Genomic DNA, 16200 nt, shown 5'->3' on the forward strand with positions numbered 1-16200 from the left:
GATTAAAAATGACACAACAACAATATGAGTGGTATGAGAATTTATTTGAAACATAACATTGACAAACAACTTTATAAGAACAACCAAAAAGGGTAATGAACAATAAAAGAAAGAAAAGGAAAGAAAGAAAACTCAAGAGCCACTTCAAGTAAGCGTACCATAAAAGAGGGACGTATTATTGACAGAAAGAGAGACAAAAAGGGGAACAGACAATGACACATATGATTAGTCAGATAGACATGAATGGTAACTACCTTAGGTAGAAATTGTTTGCTTTTGGGCCCGCTCTTTTCCTCCCACATCTCTGTCTGAAGCGAGCTGCAGCCATCTTTTGATGAACTTTGCAATGTCTCCATCTGATGCACTGGCAGTACATGCATTTCTTCGCGCTGATAAAAAAACAAAACAAAAAAAAACACTGACTACCTGGGTCTTTGGCCCGAACCCAGAGTACCCCTCCTGTATTCCTGGCTCCGCAAAGCGTTAGATTGAAGTCTGTGTGAAGACTGCAAGAGCACTCGCCATGCTTTCAAAAACACATTCCAGCGATAAATCGGCTCTTATTTAACACAAACAAGCAAATTGCTGATCAATTGGATAAGCAATCGGAAAATGGATAATCAAATGGAAATATCAAATGGCGTGATATTTTTCAAAAAGTGGTGGGGACAAAGGGTCGATATTGCCAATCCCACCCGCAAATTACACCAAAGACCAGTGTCAAATCTGACCTTAATAGACCTTATTCAGAGCAGCACCATGACATGTATGGCAGAGAGGCTGTGAGGGATAGATATACCATGTTTTCAATGGAATTCTCTGTAAAAAGCTGTATAAACCTCCTAGATCACTTCTTATTTTCCACAGCTTATGTTGTCTGGATTTTTTTGTCTACTGAAATTTCTTGGAAAGATATTTCTACAGTGTTTCGTCAGCAGAACAATCCAAAAACTCATTAAATAACATTACTACAGACTGAAGGGATGTATGTCAAAGATGGCACTGCTGTGAATAAGGTCTTTGAGAATCAGATTGATGTCAAATCGTGAAATTAGGACGTGCATAATAACCAACAAACACTCCAAATAAAGAAAATCAAACGCTGATGCTGTAAACTCAAGAGCTACTGAGGGATTATGGGAAATAGCATCTATCGGGCCAGAGTGCCAACAGGATTGGGACTCCACAGACACACTGAGACGTGCTGCGTGTCTAATCCCGAACACTAGACGATTCCCCAAGGAGGTGAGACTTCAAAAAGGATCCCGCCCACAGCTCCAGAGATAAAGCACCCCACAATTTTCAATTAACCAGTCTTTTTCATGTTTCGTTGTGTTCCCTCGGTTTGTTTTTTATTGTTTATTTAAAATTCCATTCTTTCCATCATTCCTCTGACTATCTTTCAGGGCAAAAGTACCCACACACGAAGAGACAAACACAAATTGTCTTCTTCACAGTGTGAGATGCATATCAAGCACTGAGTTACGGTCCCTTACTGTAACGATGACAAATAACGATAACAGCTTGCATCAGAGCGTTTGCATCGTGGCTTCAGGCTACAGTCCCAAGATACTCACTGTCGACTTCTTGTTGTGTATGTCTGTCAATAATATCCACAGAAAAAAAAAACGAAAATATTTATCCCCGGCAAGTATACACCTCGGGCTGTGATTTCTGCGGGCTAAGAAAGGTCTACCGTTAAACAAAATTAAACAAGAACTGAAAGGAAAGTCAAATTAAGTCAGTTAAAGGAGTTAACAACTCATTTACATGTTGCAAGAAAATAGAGGGCGATATCCCATGAGGCAACAGGGCATGACCCCAGCACATTTTTGATGACGAGGCAAAAAGAAGTGCTGACAGCTACGACACACTAAAGTGAGCAATCGCTCGAGGGACTTTATCATGAAAAGTGCCGTTATCAGTGATGAGCGCTCCTTATATAATTCAATAGGAGGGCATGTATGTGTACTTATACAGGAGCAAGAGCGACAACATGATCTTTCATATTAGTGAGGCGTTAAAACTCCTAATTGCCCTGTTGAAACTCATTGGGTGTGACATCAAAAAGGCATAAAAAGAAAAGAGGAAAAAAAAGCCACTGAGGCATCTACTTGATTGCCTTGAGTAAAGCGCCACTGATTTGCATATTAATTGATATGCGGGAAGTGCAGAATGCCGGCGATGCGAGATGCGGCGTCCTTCAAACTCCCCGTCCGCCTAAACGTGAGTTGGCGTGACACGTCGTAATATATTTAGACACTTGGACAGTGATGTGTTCATTACCGGCGGCTCTCTGCAAAAATAACAGGAACTTCTCAAAGGGACACACAGGAAGTAGAATTATGTCGGGTTGGAGCTTACCTGGAATAGTCATATTCCAAATCATGTTTTCAACTCCTGTAACTTGAGAATCTTCAAAACGTCCACTGTGTCGCAGTAGTATTTCCTGGTGATAACCAAGTCTTAACACCAAAAAATAAAGAATGGGCAGCGACCTAAAAATAATCCCATTTATCTGCTATAAACAAACACAAAACCATAAAATAGACTCCTTAAGAATGTACAAGGTTACATTTTTGGGATCTTCAACCTTTTCCAAGAACCCTTCATGAATAAAGAGGAAGGACAGGACTGTTACATATTGCATAAAACTGAGTATGGTACCATATTCTGTTTTTATATGCTTGCAAAGGCATTAATCACTTAAAATATTTTTGGCATAAGAGACAATGAAACATTTAGCTAAACTTTAGTTTAGGTAGAGGTAAACTTATTTTTAATGGATTTTAATAAAATAAGCATAGTACTATATTAATGCATACAAGCTTCACAATGCTCAAAGTCATTAAAATCATTTTTGACTACTGCATATTCATTAATTTAATATGGTAAGGACAATTAGCTGAACTTTAGCTAGGTTGACTTATTTGTAATGCATTGTTGTTGTCACAAACATTAGTTTGAGATGAAACAATAAATGCAATATAACCCTGGTATATTGTACAAAATATAGCCTTACTGATAATCTATTACTAATAATTTTATGACTTCTATGGAGACAAAAATAATCTAATTGAGTTTATAAAATTTCTAAATAAGTTGGCTGAAAAGTCATTTAGGAAGCTTTTGTTTATGAGTACATTGACAACGGAATTTAACTAACCATTTTTGATCATCACAATGAAACATTTAAGAAGAAAAAAATATCGTATTGAGTTGACAATAATTCTAAAATATTTTGCCCAAAAGTAAATTAGCCTCCTCTATGAGCTCAGCTTAATTATTTGTAAATCTGGTTTACCTTGTGTTGTTTATTTAGAAGATTGGTGGAACCTCAAACTGCAATGCAGGTTTCAAAAATGATATTCAAATCTGCACTGCCAAAATATAAAGTTTTACACATACAAGATTCAGTAAACACTGAGATCAGACATCACCTACAAAAGCCACTAATGCATTCTGAGCTGGAATAGATAGCTTTAAAACTCAGACATGCTCTATCAAAGTGGACTTCAAAAGCTCTGCCGCTCACGTTAAAATATTCCCTCTCACAACAAGGTCCTCTGCAGTCAGGAGATATTCCAAACACTCGCGGTCTCCATGGTTTCGGCCCTGTCAATCAAAGTGCAGTGGAGAGGGAGGAAGTTGCTCTGGGACATGGAGCCTAGAGTTCATACAGGAGGATGAACATGCATTATGCATTACAGCAATAGGGAGAACACCTGAGGAGAAACATTAGGACATGCTGTGAATAAGGGATGGTTGTAAGATCCTGATACACTGCAGTCTGGCTATGATGGAAAGAAGAACCTTAAGAGATACTGTTCCACTGCAGGAGACTAAAAGCATACAGTACTTCTATTATATATTCACATGTATTCCAGAACAAGTATTGGCTTACAATGAATCTCTTGTGTTGTAGTTTTGGAAGTTGTAGTTGTGAAAATATATAATGAATAAAATGCACACAGCATTGCGCCAAATACTTTTCCCGGAACCTAAAATCCAATCTATGGGAACTACAGAACAAAGCCATCTTAATGTATGATATCAAAGCTAGTTCTCAAAGTACCAAAAATCATAAAAAGAAGGAAGCAACACATTAAACATGGAAACATACTGTAAGCTGATGGCCCATTTGGGATTCCTCAGAATGCCACAATGATGGAATCCTTTGGAGAACCTCTGAAGGTCTCAGGGTATCAATTATCATCAAGGGAAGGAAGAAATATCATACATGAAATAATAACTTGAGGGACCATTGAGGGAAGGAAGAAACACACTATAAAAAATAACTTTGTTAGACCATTTAAGGTTGAAAGAAGAATGTCTTTAGAGAATCTATAGGTGCCCTTTAAAAAGCTACGCTCTCAAGGAGTTGAGATACTTTTACATTTATCTAAAAATATCTAAATTACTTTTTCAAATAAGTAACATGTGTTACTTTGTTTTTCCTTTGATTGACTGACACCTCTCTTGTCTTCATGTTGAGAGCAATCGGAAGCGCGGAGGCGTTGTGTGCGCTGTGTAAACATGATGTTATTGTAGTTCTAGATTAAATGTGAGCATGCATTTACATAACTCACTTGCACAAAAACAGATTCAGTATTCCTCAAAATAAATCAAAACTGTGGAAAGCAAACTCTGAATATTACGCAAACCTGCAATAATTAAATGTCAAAGTTTATGTATTTTATCTCACTTTATTAACCAATGTCTTTGCTGCTGACCTTCAATAATCTAATTCAACCATACTAATAAGCAAAAAATATTTTCATTTTTTTAATAAGAAAATAAAAACTCTTTTAATTTGTCTTATTTCTTTGCCTAGAAATACATCACGTAAAATTGATTATTTACCATTCATGGAGCATTTCAAAATATTATAGGCACGCCAGATCCAAAATTCATTGTGGAGATGCCAGTTCTAAATTGCATTGTGATAAGTACGGTTAAAAGTCATTCAAAATTAGCTCAGAAATGTCAAATATAAAATTAGTGCATGCCCATGTCAGTTTTTTTCCATACATATTTTTCCTTCCAAAGTATTAGCATGACTTAAGTATCATTTATGTGCACCTTAAGTTTAATACTTGAGATTAGGGGTCTTGAGATTTTAACCAAAATGATGAGCAGCCATGTCACCCTGTAGCCCAAGACTGGTTGCTCACTGAAGCTAAACAGGGTTGAGCCTGGTCAGTACCTGGATGGGAGACCTCCTGGGAAAACTAGGTTGCTGCTGGAAGAGGTGTTAGTGAGGCCAGTAGGGGGCGCTCACCCTGTGGTCTGTGTGGGTCCTAAAACCAAGTAAAGTGATGGGGACACTTTACTGTCAAAGAGCAATGTCCTTCGGATGAGACGTTAAACCGAGGTCCTGACTCTCTGTGGTCATTAAAAATCCCAGGATGTCCTTCGGAAAAAGAGTAGGGGTTTAACCCCGGCATCCTGGCCAAATATTTGCCCATTGGCCTCTGTCCATCATGGCCTCCTAATCATCCCCATATATAGGAGATTCCCCCTTCCATATGTAAAGCGCTTTGAGTGCCTAGAAAAGCGCTATATAAATGTAACAAATTATAATTATTATTATGAGCCTTAGCTTACCTTAGCTTATTGTTCATGCTGAAATGAGGACTAAAAAATCATTTTAAAAAGAGAACAAATCCAAGCAACTTGTGTTTGACATGTGCTGTTTATTTGAACAATTATGTTACCAAATATCTATTAAATATACATCTTTCATTCAAGTTCAAAGCATCAGAGGAGACAGCTAAACCCCAGCATTTACAAGCACGTCTGGAACACCCCGTGTCCATCACTGTTAAGGCCCCCAGGCATTTGGCTTTCTCTTGGACTGACCGGACAGAACAAAAACACTTCAGAAGCAAGAGAGAGGGAGAAAGCAAGCGAGAGAGTCTCCACAGCGATAGTGTGACTGTAAAGCTCAGGATATGAGAAAAACTGGACGGTCACTCCAGCTCATGAAGAAGATTAGATTTAGATGGGGTTAGAAACCATAATAGAAGCCATCCTGCCTTAAGTGTTACTGCCAGGAGAAAAGAATCATAAATTACAGTCCAAAGTTGTTTTTTTACATTGTTCATATAAAGGTTATAAAAAAAAAAGAAAACACTTCTACGACTCCTACGCAACAGTTTTGAAGGTCTGCAGTATCAAGTTGGTTTGGTGGATGAGCCGGTTGGCACTGGCAAACACGTTTATTGCCCTGAAAGAAATGTGGAGAAGGAAGGAATACAAATTAGATCTGAACACATATCAATGTTACAGGTGAAATTACAAATGTTATGCAGCGACACCTTAATGCCATTTCCAAAAAGATGGAAAGACATGTACACAAATTATGAGTTCATAAACCACCATCATTATTGTCGCCTCTGCTCAAATAACTTTCTCGCAGTGCTAATAAGGTACACTACTGTTTAAAAGTTTGCAGTCAGTAGTAGATTACTTTTAGAATAGATGCATTCAATTGATCAATAGTGACAGTAAAAGACATTTATAATGTTACAAGCTTTCTATTTTGTAAATGCTCTTCTTTTGAACTTTCTATTCAAAGAATCCTGCAAAAAAAATAGGAAAGCAGGGCAACTGTTTTCAACATTGATAATATTAAGAAATGTTGAGACGGAAATCAGCATATTAGAATGATTTCTGAAGGATCATGTGACATTGAAGACTGGAGTAATGATGCTGAAATTCAACTTTGCATCACAGGAATGAATTACATTAATACAATATATTCAAATAGAAAACACTTGAAACTGCAATATTACACATATTACTTTTTTTACTGCATTTGATCAAATAAATGCAGCCTTGGTGAGCAAAAGAGACATTAAAAAATATAATAAATCTTACTGACCCCAAACTTTTGAATACTTCTATTCTATTTTTTGTAAAATGCATATCACACATGTCTACAGGGAGGGTACTTTAACTTATAATTTTTACTTGATATGCCACATTTCTCCATGCATTTTATGGAGAATAATATTAAATGCTACCCAATAATTATTATGCTGAAACAATTCACTATTAACCATAGCTATCACTATAAATTTAATTAAAATGATCAAACATTACTATGTCATTTAATTCCTTACAGATCATTGGAACTGCAACACTGCTTGTCTGATCAAATCTTAAGTACTGTAACAATTTCATCAATGTATATTACCGTTATTTCATTTTCAAATTACTAGTTCTTTGTTGTGTTAAATATCATGACATGCTCTGATGGAAGCACAAAAGATAACAAGAATTAAGCCAAGAACTATCCAATATAAATTTATATTAAAAAAAAGAAAAGAAAAACGTTGGCAAAAAAAGAAAAGAAAAAAAGTGATCTGCAGTGAGAATAATGGGTGATTCTTAAAACTTCCATACTTTCCGTCTTTGAAGTATGTTTTCAGAGTGTCGCTGAAGCTTTTTGAGTGTTTCACAAACTCTTTCTTCTGATGCTCAAGAGCCTGGAAAACACAAAGCCATTTTTATATCTTCCTTCAGTAAGTGAGACAGTATACTGGCTGCATCGATCCAATAATGAGAGTGTGTGTGTGTGTGTGTGTGTGTGTGTGTGTGTGTGTGTGTGTGTGTGTGTGTGTGTGTGTGTGTGTGTGTGTGTGTGTGTGTGTGTGTTGTCACTCACCCTTCTGTTCTGGTACTGGTATTTCTTAAAGACGTTGTTCACTGTGTCCAGTAGTTCTTTTATTGCACTGGCTATATCTCTGTGGACACCAATTAAACAAATGTTCAGACATAATTGTATCAATGTCTCACTCATGTGACCTTTTTCCACTCATCAGTCATATTTATGACCTTCAGTGGGGAAAGTAATGGTGGTGAATACTAAATATTTTACTGTTAACTCTTTCCCCGCCATTGACGGAATTTTACGACTTTCCATGTTTTCACTGTTATAATGTAGGGGGCGCTGTTACGAATCTTCTGAAAGAGGACTGAACCTCCTGATCAAAACACGTGTGAGGAAGATACAGAAACAAGCGAGATCATATGCAAGCAGATGCATATATAAAATAGCACGATCATCAACATTAAACAGCATATAAATCAAAACTGCCTAATGTTACTGAATCAAACGTCGACCCAGGAAGCAAGCATTAGGGGTGTTGATGGACTCGATCTACTCCATCTATTTTGATCATCGTTCTGAATCCGATCTGGATGTATTCTTTGACAAAAATGTGTTTCTCTCAGCTTTTTGCTCAAACTGTTGTTGTTTTTTAAATGAAACTTACCCAAGTTCAAGTGTTGATTAAAAAAAAAGAATGCAAATCAGAGGCTCTGTTCTTTCTTTTGAAATATCACGTTCATCTATTTATACAACAAAATATTCTGGGGGTCATGAAACTTTTTAGAAAATGATCAAAAAGGCTGGCGCTTGCTGAAAACTTTTCAAAAGCGCTGGCGGGGAAAGAGTCACTGCTTTTTACATACAACTGTCAAAAAATCGTACATTTTAAAACTGGCTAAAATCTGTCTGAAAAATAAAATAAAATAAAAAATCCACCCTCAAAAATCAAAAGAAAGAAGGAAAAAGAAAACAGATCTAACTGCTCTTAGAAAACAGGCTTCATTTTATAATATCAAAAATGTCTTTTGATTTGAGAGTGAAACTTGAGCCAGACATTTCTTTAAATATTAAATAAATACTTCAAAAAGAAACTGTCAGGGCAAGTGTGCAAGTAAAGACTGACGTAATGATACGAAAGTCATGACGCAAATGGGGAAAAAGGGGCAAGTGAATTTTTTTTATTATTATTATTATTTGTGTGTGAATGTGCGCATGAATATGTTCTCACTTGATTGTCTGCAGGAAACGGACTCGGTCATTGATTTCATCAGGGATTTTGCTGAGGATCTGTTTCAGTGCGCGAGCTCTTTCATTCAGGTCCTGGAACTCCCGCTCTGGCCTGTCAATCATGTACTCTGCACACAAAGACCACACCCACAAGAAACACTCAGTAACCATGGCAACAACAGTTGAATTCTAATGACCCGTCATTAAAATGTGATGCACTTAAAGACATAGAACTTTTAACGGCCAATCATGATCGACAACCGTCTGAATTGAGACCATAATACATGCTACTGAACAAATGCTGAAATGTTAAATGCACTGCAGATGACTCTACAGCAATGCAGAAACTTCTATATTATCATGTAAACACAGTCAGGCACCTCAAAAACACAAAGTATACAAGGATAGATTACAGTAGGAAGAGCAAAACAAGGATTTTACAATTGGCTTGGATTAAATTTGGAGGTACATTTAGTATTCTTCACATTTCAAATCAACAAAAATGCACATTAGCCAGAAACCCAATGCGTTTCTGTGCATTCATTAACAGAATACATCTGAACATGTCAAAAACACTTGCAAAAAGGAAGAAATTAAATTATGAGGAAAACACATTAGTGTCAATACCATTTTAATTCATGGGGAAACAGCTCCCCCTAGAGGCACGAGGCTGCAACGTTAACAAGAATTTGCATTGCAAACCATACAAGCGTGTTTTTCTTCTCTCAAAAAATGTGAAAACTCATAAGCACCCTCAACATCGTCGGCAGCCATGCGTAATAAAGACTCTGTGAAGTTGATCTCCACGTTCTTCTTCTCCAGAATTTTCATGATAATATCCTGAGTCAGTCCAGGGTTCTCCTTCTCTGCCTGGACAAATAAAGAGCACAAATCAGTCCAAAACAACCACAAACATATATTTTCTGAAATAGATTTAAAAAAACTCAAATTTTGAAGAGAAAAAAATATTTTTATTAATAAGAGTTTCATAATTTGGTCAATATATCAAACTATTCTTATAGTCAAATTTAAAGACAAACCAATCTATGTACAGTGTATTACTGTCAGGAAAAGATAAACATGTCAAAATGCTTTCATGATTAATGAATGTCTTCTGACATTAATTTATATGACTGTTACACAACAAATGTACAAAGCCATGAGCAGAAATGGTGCTGCTGAGACAGCAAAAGCAGTCTGCACCAGATTTTTTTGCTGAAATTTTTATTTTTTTCCCCTGTGGTCTACTTATATGTTAGTCAAGGTTACTTGCACCAAAACCAACTCATGTCCAACTTTAGAATTTAGAATTAAACTGGTCGTTTTGCTACTGTTTGTTTAAAATGTATAATCTTTATATGCAAATGTCCTGTGTTATGACAAAGCCTAAGCCTATCAGCACAGTTTGTATAAGGACAGGCAGAGTTGCTGACAATTAAATGTAAAATCAGCAGTCAGGTATATTACAGGTTCATGGGGTGAACAAAATTCATGGGGGTTCATTTTTCTAATTTCACCTTGATGACGTAGATACACTTCAGATGGTCTGAAGGAGATTTCTGACTAATTAAATATATGAAAAGAAAAGCAAGCTGAAGAGAGAAGGGTTTTGCCGATCAGGTAATGACAGAATCACGGCATGTTTGCTCACCTTTATGAAAGCTGCTCTCAGAGTCTGTGCTGCAGACAGATTTACTCTCTCCAGCTGTAAAACACACACACACACACACACACAAGCCATCTTAATTTACTGCCAGATAAAGCAGGTTGTTTGGTTTTAGTGTCGCATACATTATACATAGCCATTATCACCACATTAAAATAGAAATATAGTTGGTAGTGGGTATAGATTTTGCCTCTAATTAAAGAGACATGAATGAATCCACAGAAGCACATGAAGACTGTGTAAAAGCATGTGTTCTGTGTTAACTGTGCGCATAAGAGAGTGTAAAGATAATTTATGACACGCTTAAGATTCCATTGTAAACCAATGTTATTGAGTCAGTGTGCATATTTAGTTATAAAATGGGACAACTTTAATGGTTAGATTTAAGACAATACTCTGTTGCTCTTCTTGAAGAAAGAAAATCACCAAAAGTATGTTCAAAGAAATTCAGTCTATTGCATTATGTTTGAACGAAATCTTATATCACTGTAACTACAGCATATATTATTTACAACATAACTACTTTTGCAGTAAATACAACCTAAAATGCATCTCAAATGACAATGTATCATGCAGCAAAGTATGCAATATGCTGTTCTTTTGAACTCTCTTCAAAGAATCCTAAAAAAAGGATCAGTTTATGCAAAAATATTAAGCAGCACAACTGTTTTCAACATTAATAATGAGCAAACTGATAATCAGCATATTAGAATGATTTCTGAAGGATCATGTGACACTGAAGACTGGAGTAATGATGCTGAAATTCAGCTTAAATAATAATAAATTACATTTTAAAATATATTCAAACAAAACATACATCATTTTACAGGTTATACTGTATTTGATCAAATGAATGCAGCCTTGGTGAGCATAAGAGACTTCTTTCAAAAACATAGAAATACAAATATTACTAACCCCAAACTTTTAAACAGTACATTTCTTGGAATGTGTACACAAAGTAATAGCTATATTATATATATGTAAAAAAATTACAAAACAAAATGTTACTAAAGTTACAAACAATGCAGCTTGAAATAAATTAATTTTGTAGGCCTAACCATCTCAATCCATTGAATTACAACAAAAAAATCCTTAAAAACAATTTATATTTGGAAACAATGGAAAAACAGCTACATTTAATGTTTAACTTAAAACAAAAAAATATCATAAAATGTCACAGGAACTTCAGGGGACACCACTGTGAATCATTTTTAACATTTTAATAACTGAAAAGATCCATACGAATGAAACTATTCGCTGAAATGAACTAGACATTGTCAAAGAGATTGTTATAGTCTAACCTCACTTGTGTCTACAACAACACTAGAAATGTGTTTAAAAAAGATAGATTGACTGTTAGAGAAAAAGTTTTTTAAAAAACATTGAATTAATTAAAAAGCTAAGTTAGCAAAGTTCCTTTCATTTAGTTATGAAACCCCCAGTTAGCATCTTAAGTAAAATGGATTCTAAAACATGAACTTATGAAAACCTTTTTCATTTTATTTTAAAAACATTAAAATAAAAAAATTCAAATTCAAATTCAAAGATGCTGGCTAGCCAGATAACAACTTAAGCATCCAACTTGTCTGTTAAAATAACACTAGTTCAACCAGAACTAGAAGTGGTGTAAAATGAGTGTGACTCCACTACCTCAGACCTTCCTGAGCATGTGGGTGTGCATCATTTGCATCTCCTAATCCTGAACTTCAGTCTGCGTCAACAAACCATAACTGAACTCTCTCCTGCTGGAGACAAACCACCATACCTCATTGAAGACAGGGTACATCACGGCGTAGAGAGTCATGGATACCATCGAGTTTGCGTCTGCTTCATTCTTCATCTCTTCCATTGTCATCCTCGTCAGGGCGCGGAAGAGACGGGGGGAGCGTCATTCACTCCTGGGGGGCTCGCGATGAGGGGGGCCCAGACGATCTCTGAAAGGGGCACCAATGAGGAAGAGATTATAAAAGGGTAGCGGGATTCCATTTCACAAGTAAGGAAATGACATTTTCAACCTGCGTTCAAAGGTAGACGTGATAGCCATGGGAAAGCGCCAAGTTTTCGGTGAGATTTAGGCGATTTGGGCCCCTTAAGATTAAAGGTATGAGACACGTGGCCAGTGTAAGAAAAATAAAGGCTATTTCCTGGACGGTGCGCCCATGACTTTATGATGATAATGTTAGATTTTGAATTATCCTTCTCAGGTTGTACAGCCCAAAGATAACACAGATCGTAAGGAAAATCTTAAGTAGACATAACGAAATTCAACAAATGGACCCTTTTCACATTTCCAGAGTTCTCAGAAGCAGAAGTCACCACTTCTATAGTAGTGAATGGGAAATACAATTACAACTTTTGCGGTCCCATTACAGACGTCCTGTGGTAAAATTGAATTACTCCATCTACCATTGTAAAACGAATCCCATCCGAATAGGGCTTTAGTCGACCAAAATTGTATTAGTCGGTTAGTCGCAGAAAACAAAACTCTGTGTCAAAATCAGGCTCATTAGATCATTACCAGCGGGTCCTTGTGGTAATTACAGTATGTCGGACAGGAAATCCAAACGTTCACCTATCATCCATCGACCTCAAATATGGCTAATTTAAAACTTGTGAGTAACTTGGCCGCTCGCTCTAATGTAGGTTAAACCTAGAAATGTGCGCTATCATTAGGCGCATACCCAAGTGTTCGCGCGGAGCGTGGAAGCTGAAGTATTAGCGTGCCTACTGCATTTTCCTGGTAACAGCGGAAACAACTTAAAATACTACGTTAATTTTGGTCATACAGATAAGACATCATTCAAAACTGTAAAGGGAATACTTTTATGTGTAAACTCACAATAACAACAAAACGTTGTGCTTTTGTAAAATAAAGTAAACTAACAGGATGCACTTTCTGCCGTCTCGGTCTCCATGAACTGGAGCGCGTCACAAAAATTAACCGAAACTCAGTGTATAGGCTACTTGCCTCACAGATATAGGCTAGACATTTCTATTAAGAAAGATAGAAAGCTTAAAATGTGTCGTTTTAAATTAACCAATTCAAATCGAAAACAAATACTTTTTGCTTATGTAATCCATATGAAAGCTGTATTTCTCTCTATAGGTGCATTCACTTTACTGCAGAGATGCAGAGCATCGTCAACTTCATCTTTGCAGACGACACTGACTCAGAAAACACTAGTTTATTAATTAACAATTAAAATGTCTCCTTGTTATTGTTTTCTGACACATTCATAATCATTACGATGCTTTGCGGCAAGCTTTATGTGTGCACTTGTGTGCGGATTGGAATAGGCATATATTCCGCCCCAGAGTATATATTTAAGTAATTAAATTAATATAAGCGAGCGATTGGTCGACTAATGGCTTAAATGAACTACTAGTCGACTAGAAAAATCATTAGTTTGGGGGCAGCCCTACAAATCCACAACAACGTATGATAATGTTCTGTTTATTACACACGTGTGCTGCAGTTATGCCATCTGCCACTTTAAATGCTCAAGCTTTTAAAAGTTGAGTGGATTCTGATTGGCATGTTATATCGTTCATCAGCTGGGGATAAAAAAATTCAAAAATTAATTCCAACAATATTGCAAGTATTGTCATCATTGTGGTATGGACTTCCTTATTCTCAAAGAATTTTAATGATTATTAGTTAGCGTTATAGTTATTGTACTTGAACAGGCCTTAAGTGACTTTATTTCTTCTCAAAGTCTACAACAACATGCCAAAGTTTTTATTCCTTCTCCCAACACGTGTGAAACAATAGCGCTTCTTGTTATCTGCAGAAGGTCACAGTTCCTCTCAAGCTACAAGGAACTTTACAAACCATTGAAAGCGAGGCACGCTTATCTCAATGCTGCCGATTCAGGCTAATGGACTGGAGGCCGTGAGTCATTCCCACCTGATCGGAAGGCCTTTGGCCCCGCTATGGGAGGTGGCCTTATCTAGGTGACATTCATAGGGATAGCAGTGACGTCATCAAATAGAGCAGGCCGTTGCTTCACTTAATGGTTGAAAATACCAGCACTCCTCTTATAAAACATGGTTGCCAGGTTACATATGCATTATAATGACTCACCTTTTTCCTCTTGACAAAGGCCAACCAACACCTGATTCCTGTAGTGTCTCTAGTCAGAGTCTGACCTTGGCACTGAAATGGGTAACACCCTAACACAGGTGAATCCTGAATCAGATCCACCTATACTACATTTTTACCGTATAATGCATTGAAGATTAACTGTCAAGTAAGGGAAAGTTTTGCCAATTATTGAACCGCCACAATATGGAATAATGCAGATATGCATGACAATAGGTCATAAGCTTGTAATTTTGAGTAAATATTAAAAGTATTTTGTTCAGTCACTTCATTTTAGTACCTCACAATATTGTAACTGTAATTATATAAATACTGCCATCAAGCTCTACATTTCTAAAATCAGAATTCATACATTAATATGCTTGTGTTAAACCATAATGGTTTTTCAATATGATGCGGACTAGCTGTCACAAATCAGCTCTTTAATGCGTATTACAGTAATATATCAACATAAATACTCAGCAGTCATTCAACATCAGTCATTTTTCTGCTCTGTTTTTCAGCAAATACACCAACAACAACAAAACTTTTCTTGTAACGTCAATGTGATTAAAACAATCACTTCTTCCACTCAAGCATTTTTAAACATTTTTAAAACTCGCTCTAGAGCAGGTTTTTCCAACTTTCACAGAGCCGGTGATTCTCCGCCAATTCAAGGACCCTCAGAATTAAAAATAAATACAATAAATATTTGATAAATATATGATAGGTCACCTTCACTTCAATTTAATCAATCCAACTATTTTCTCCCAATTTATAAACGAGAACTGTATCTGACTCTTACTTAAGTGAATAACAGCATCAAAACAGATTCTACCGACTGATTTAAGCTGTCAAGATGTTTCAGGTTTACACCCAAATGTGACGTCATCATATTTATCAGCACTGCAATTGTGTGAAACACTGTAACAGCTTGATTCTAACGTCTGGTCTGAAACAGATCCAGGATATCAAAGTTTCAACATTTGTAACGTTGAAAAAGCTATCTAACCTGATTCGTATGAATGATTAGTATAAGATCAAAGCCAATGTAACATTTAAACTGTGTCATTCTAAACCTGATTGACTAAATTCCTATTATATTTTCTTTCAGTATTCAGCAGGCCTGCTTTTACTGTCTTCAAACCTGATTTACTCTCCATTAAAACTTGATGCCTGGTAATACTGTTTTGAGATGGGCTTCCTGGCCTTGTATAAAACAAAATAAATCAAATTTAAACATCATTACTTTTCTTACTTACTGGTCTATTGTGAGGCTCTGGTTAGCTGGATTGCTAAAGTCTCTGTTAGCTAGGTGACTGCTAGTCCCAACACAAATTATTTTCCTAGAAACCGCAGCTAAAAGAACATCGTTAATTCCCAGTTAAATTTAAAAGTGTGTTTACAGCCTCTCCTACCTGTGTGAAGCTCGTATAGATGTTTATTTGACTGCCGATTAGCTCGGTAACTCTTTTGAATATTTTCCTTTCTGTGTGGATTGGAATCGCTCGCTAAAGACGGAAGTGTTCTGCATGACCAATCTAAAGGATGAGGGGCGGAGCTAGGTGATGGTGAGCACCAATCAGAGAACAGAGAAGGGCTGGAACG

The 16200-nt window shown here is 36.5% G+C and overlaps 1 protein-coding gene and 3 long non-coding RNA genes across 4 annotated transcripts in view; 3 read left to right on the top strand and 1 right to left on the bottom strand.

Moving 5' to 3' along the window:
• LOC309508629 overlaps positions 1–6133 on the top strand; it is a 25184-nt gene extending 19051 nt beyond the window's left edge. Inside the window, exon 2 of the long non-coding RNA XR_014209621.1 lies at positions 5537–6133. This is a non-coding gene — a long non-coding RNA (uncharacterized lncRNA). The remainder of the gene's footprint in view (positions 1–5536) is intronic.
• The window catches only part of LOC309508603, a 321712-nt gene that overhangs the window by 260609 nt on the left and 44903 nt on the right, over positions 1–16200 (top strand). The window lies entirely within an intron of this gene.
• Positions 5677–16156, bottom strand: pdcd10a (programmed cell death 10a). The gene is made up of 8 exons (XM_082183115.1): positions 16011–16156; positions 12277–12445; positions 10497–10550; positions 9598–9715; positions 8847–8973; positions 7673–7751; positions 7411–7493; positions 5677–6229 (listed from the first exon to the last, which is right to left on the bottom strand). The coding sequence occupies exons 2-8, from the start codon at positions 12364–12366 to the stop codon at positions 6148–6150; spliced, it is 633 nt and encodes a 210-aa protein (XP_082039241.1). The 5' UTR covers positions 12367–12445; positions 16011–16156; the 3' UTR covers positions 5677–6147.
• LOC309508546 lies at positions 12452–13947 on the top strand. Its single transcript, XR_014209531.1, has 2 exons — positions 12452–13280; positions 13520–13947. It is a non-coding gene; the product is annotated as an uncharacterized lncRNA (long non-coding RNA).

This window comes from Leuciscus leuciscus (assembly GCF_965113295.1).
Source record: "Leuciscus leuciscus genome assembly, chromosome: 10".
In the NCBI taxonomy this organism is placed as follows: Eukaryota; Metazoa; Chordata; class Actinopteri; order Cypriniformes; family Leuciscidae; genus Leuciscus; species Leuciscus leuciscus.

Bases quoted from the DNA above. Each gene is read 5' to 3' on its own strand.
- pdcd10a (XM_082183115.1), bottom strand. From the start codon at position 12,366: ATGACAATGGAAGAGATGAAGAATGAAGCAGACGCAAACTCGATGGTA. The intron at 7,494-7,672 runs GTGAGTGACAAC...TGTGTTTTCCAG, and splicing joins ACCAGTACCAGAACAGAAGG to GCTCTTGAGCATCAGAAGAA. The intron at 6,230-7,410 runs GTATGGAAGTTT...CATTTCTTTCAG, and splicing joins ACATACTTCAAAGACGGAAA to GGCAATAAACGTGTTTGCCA.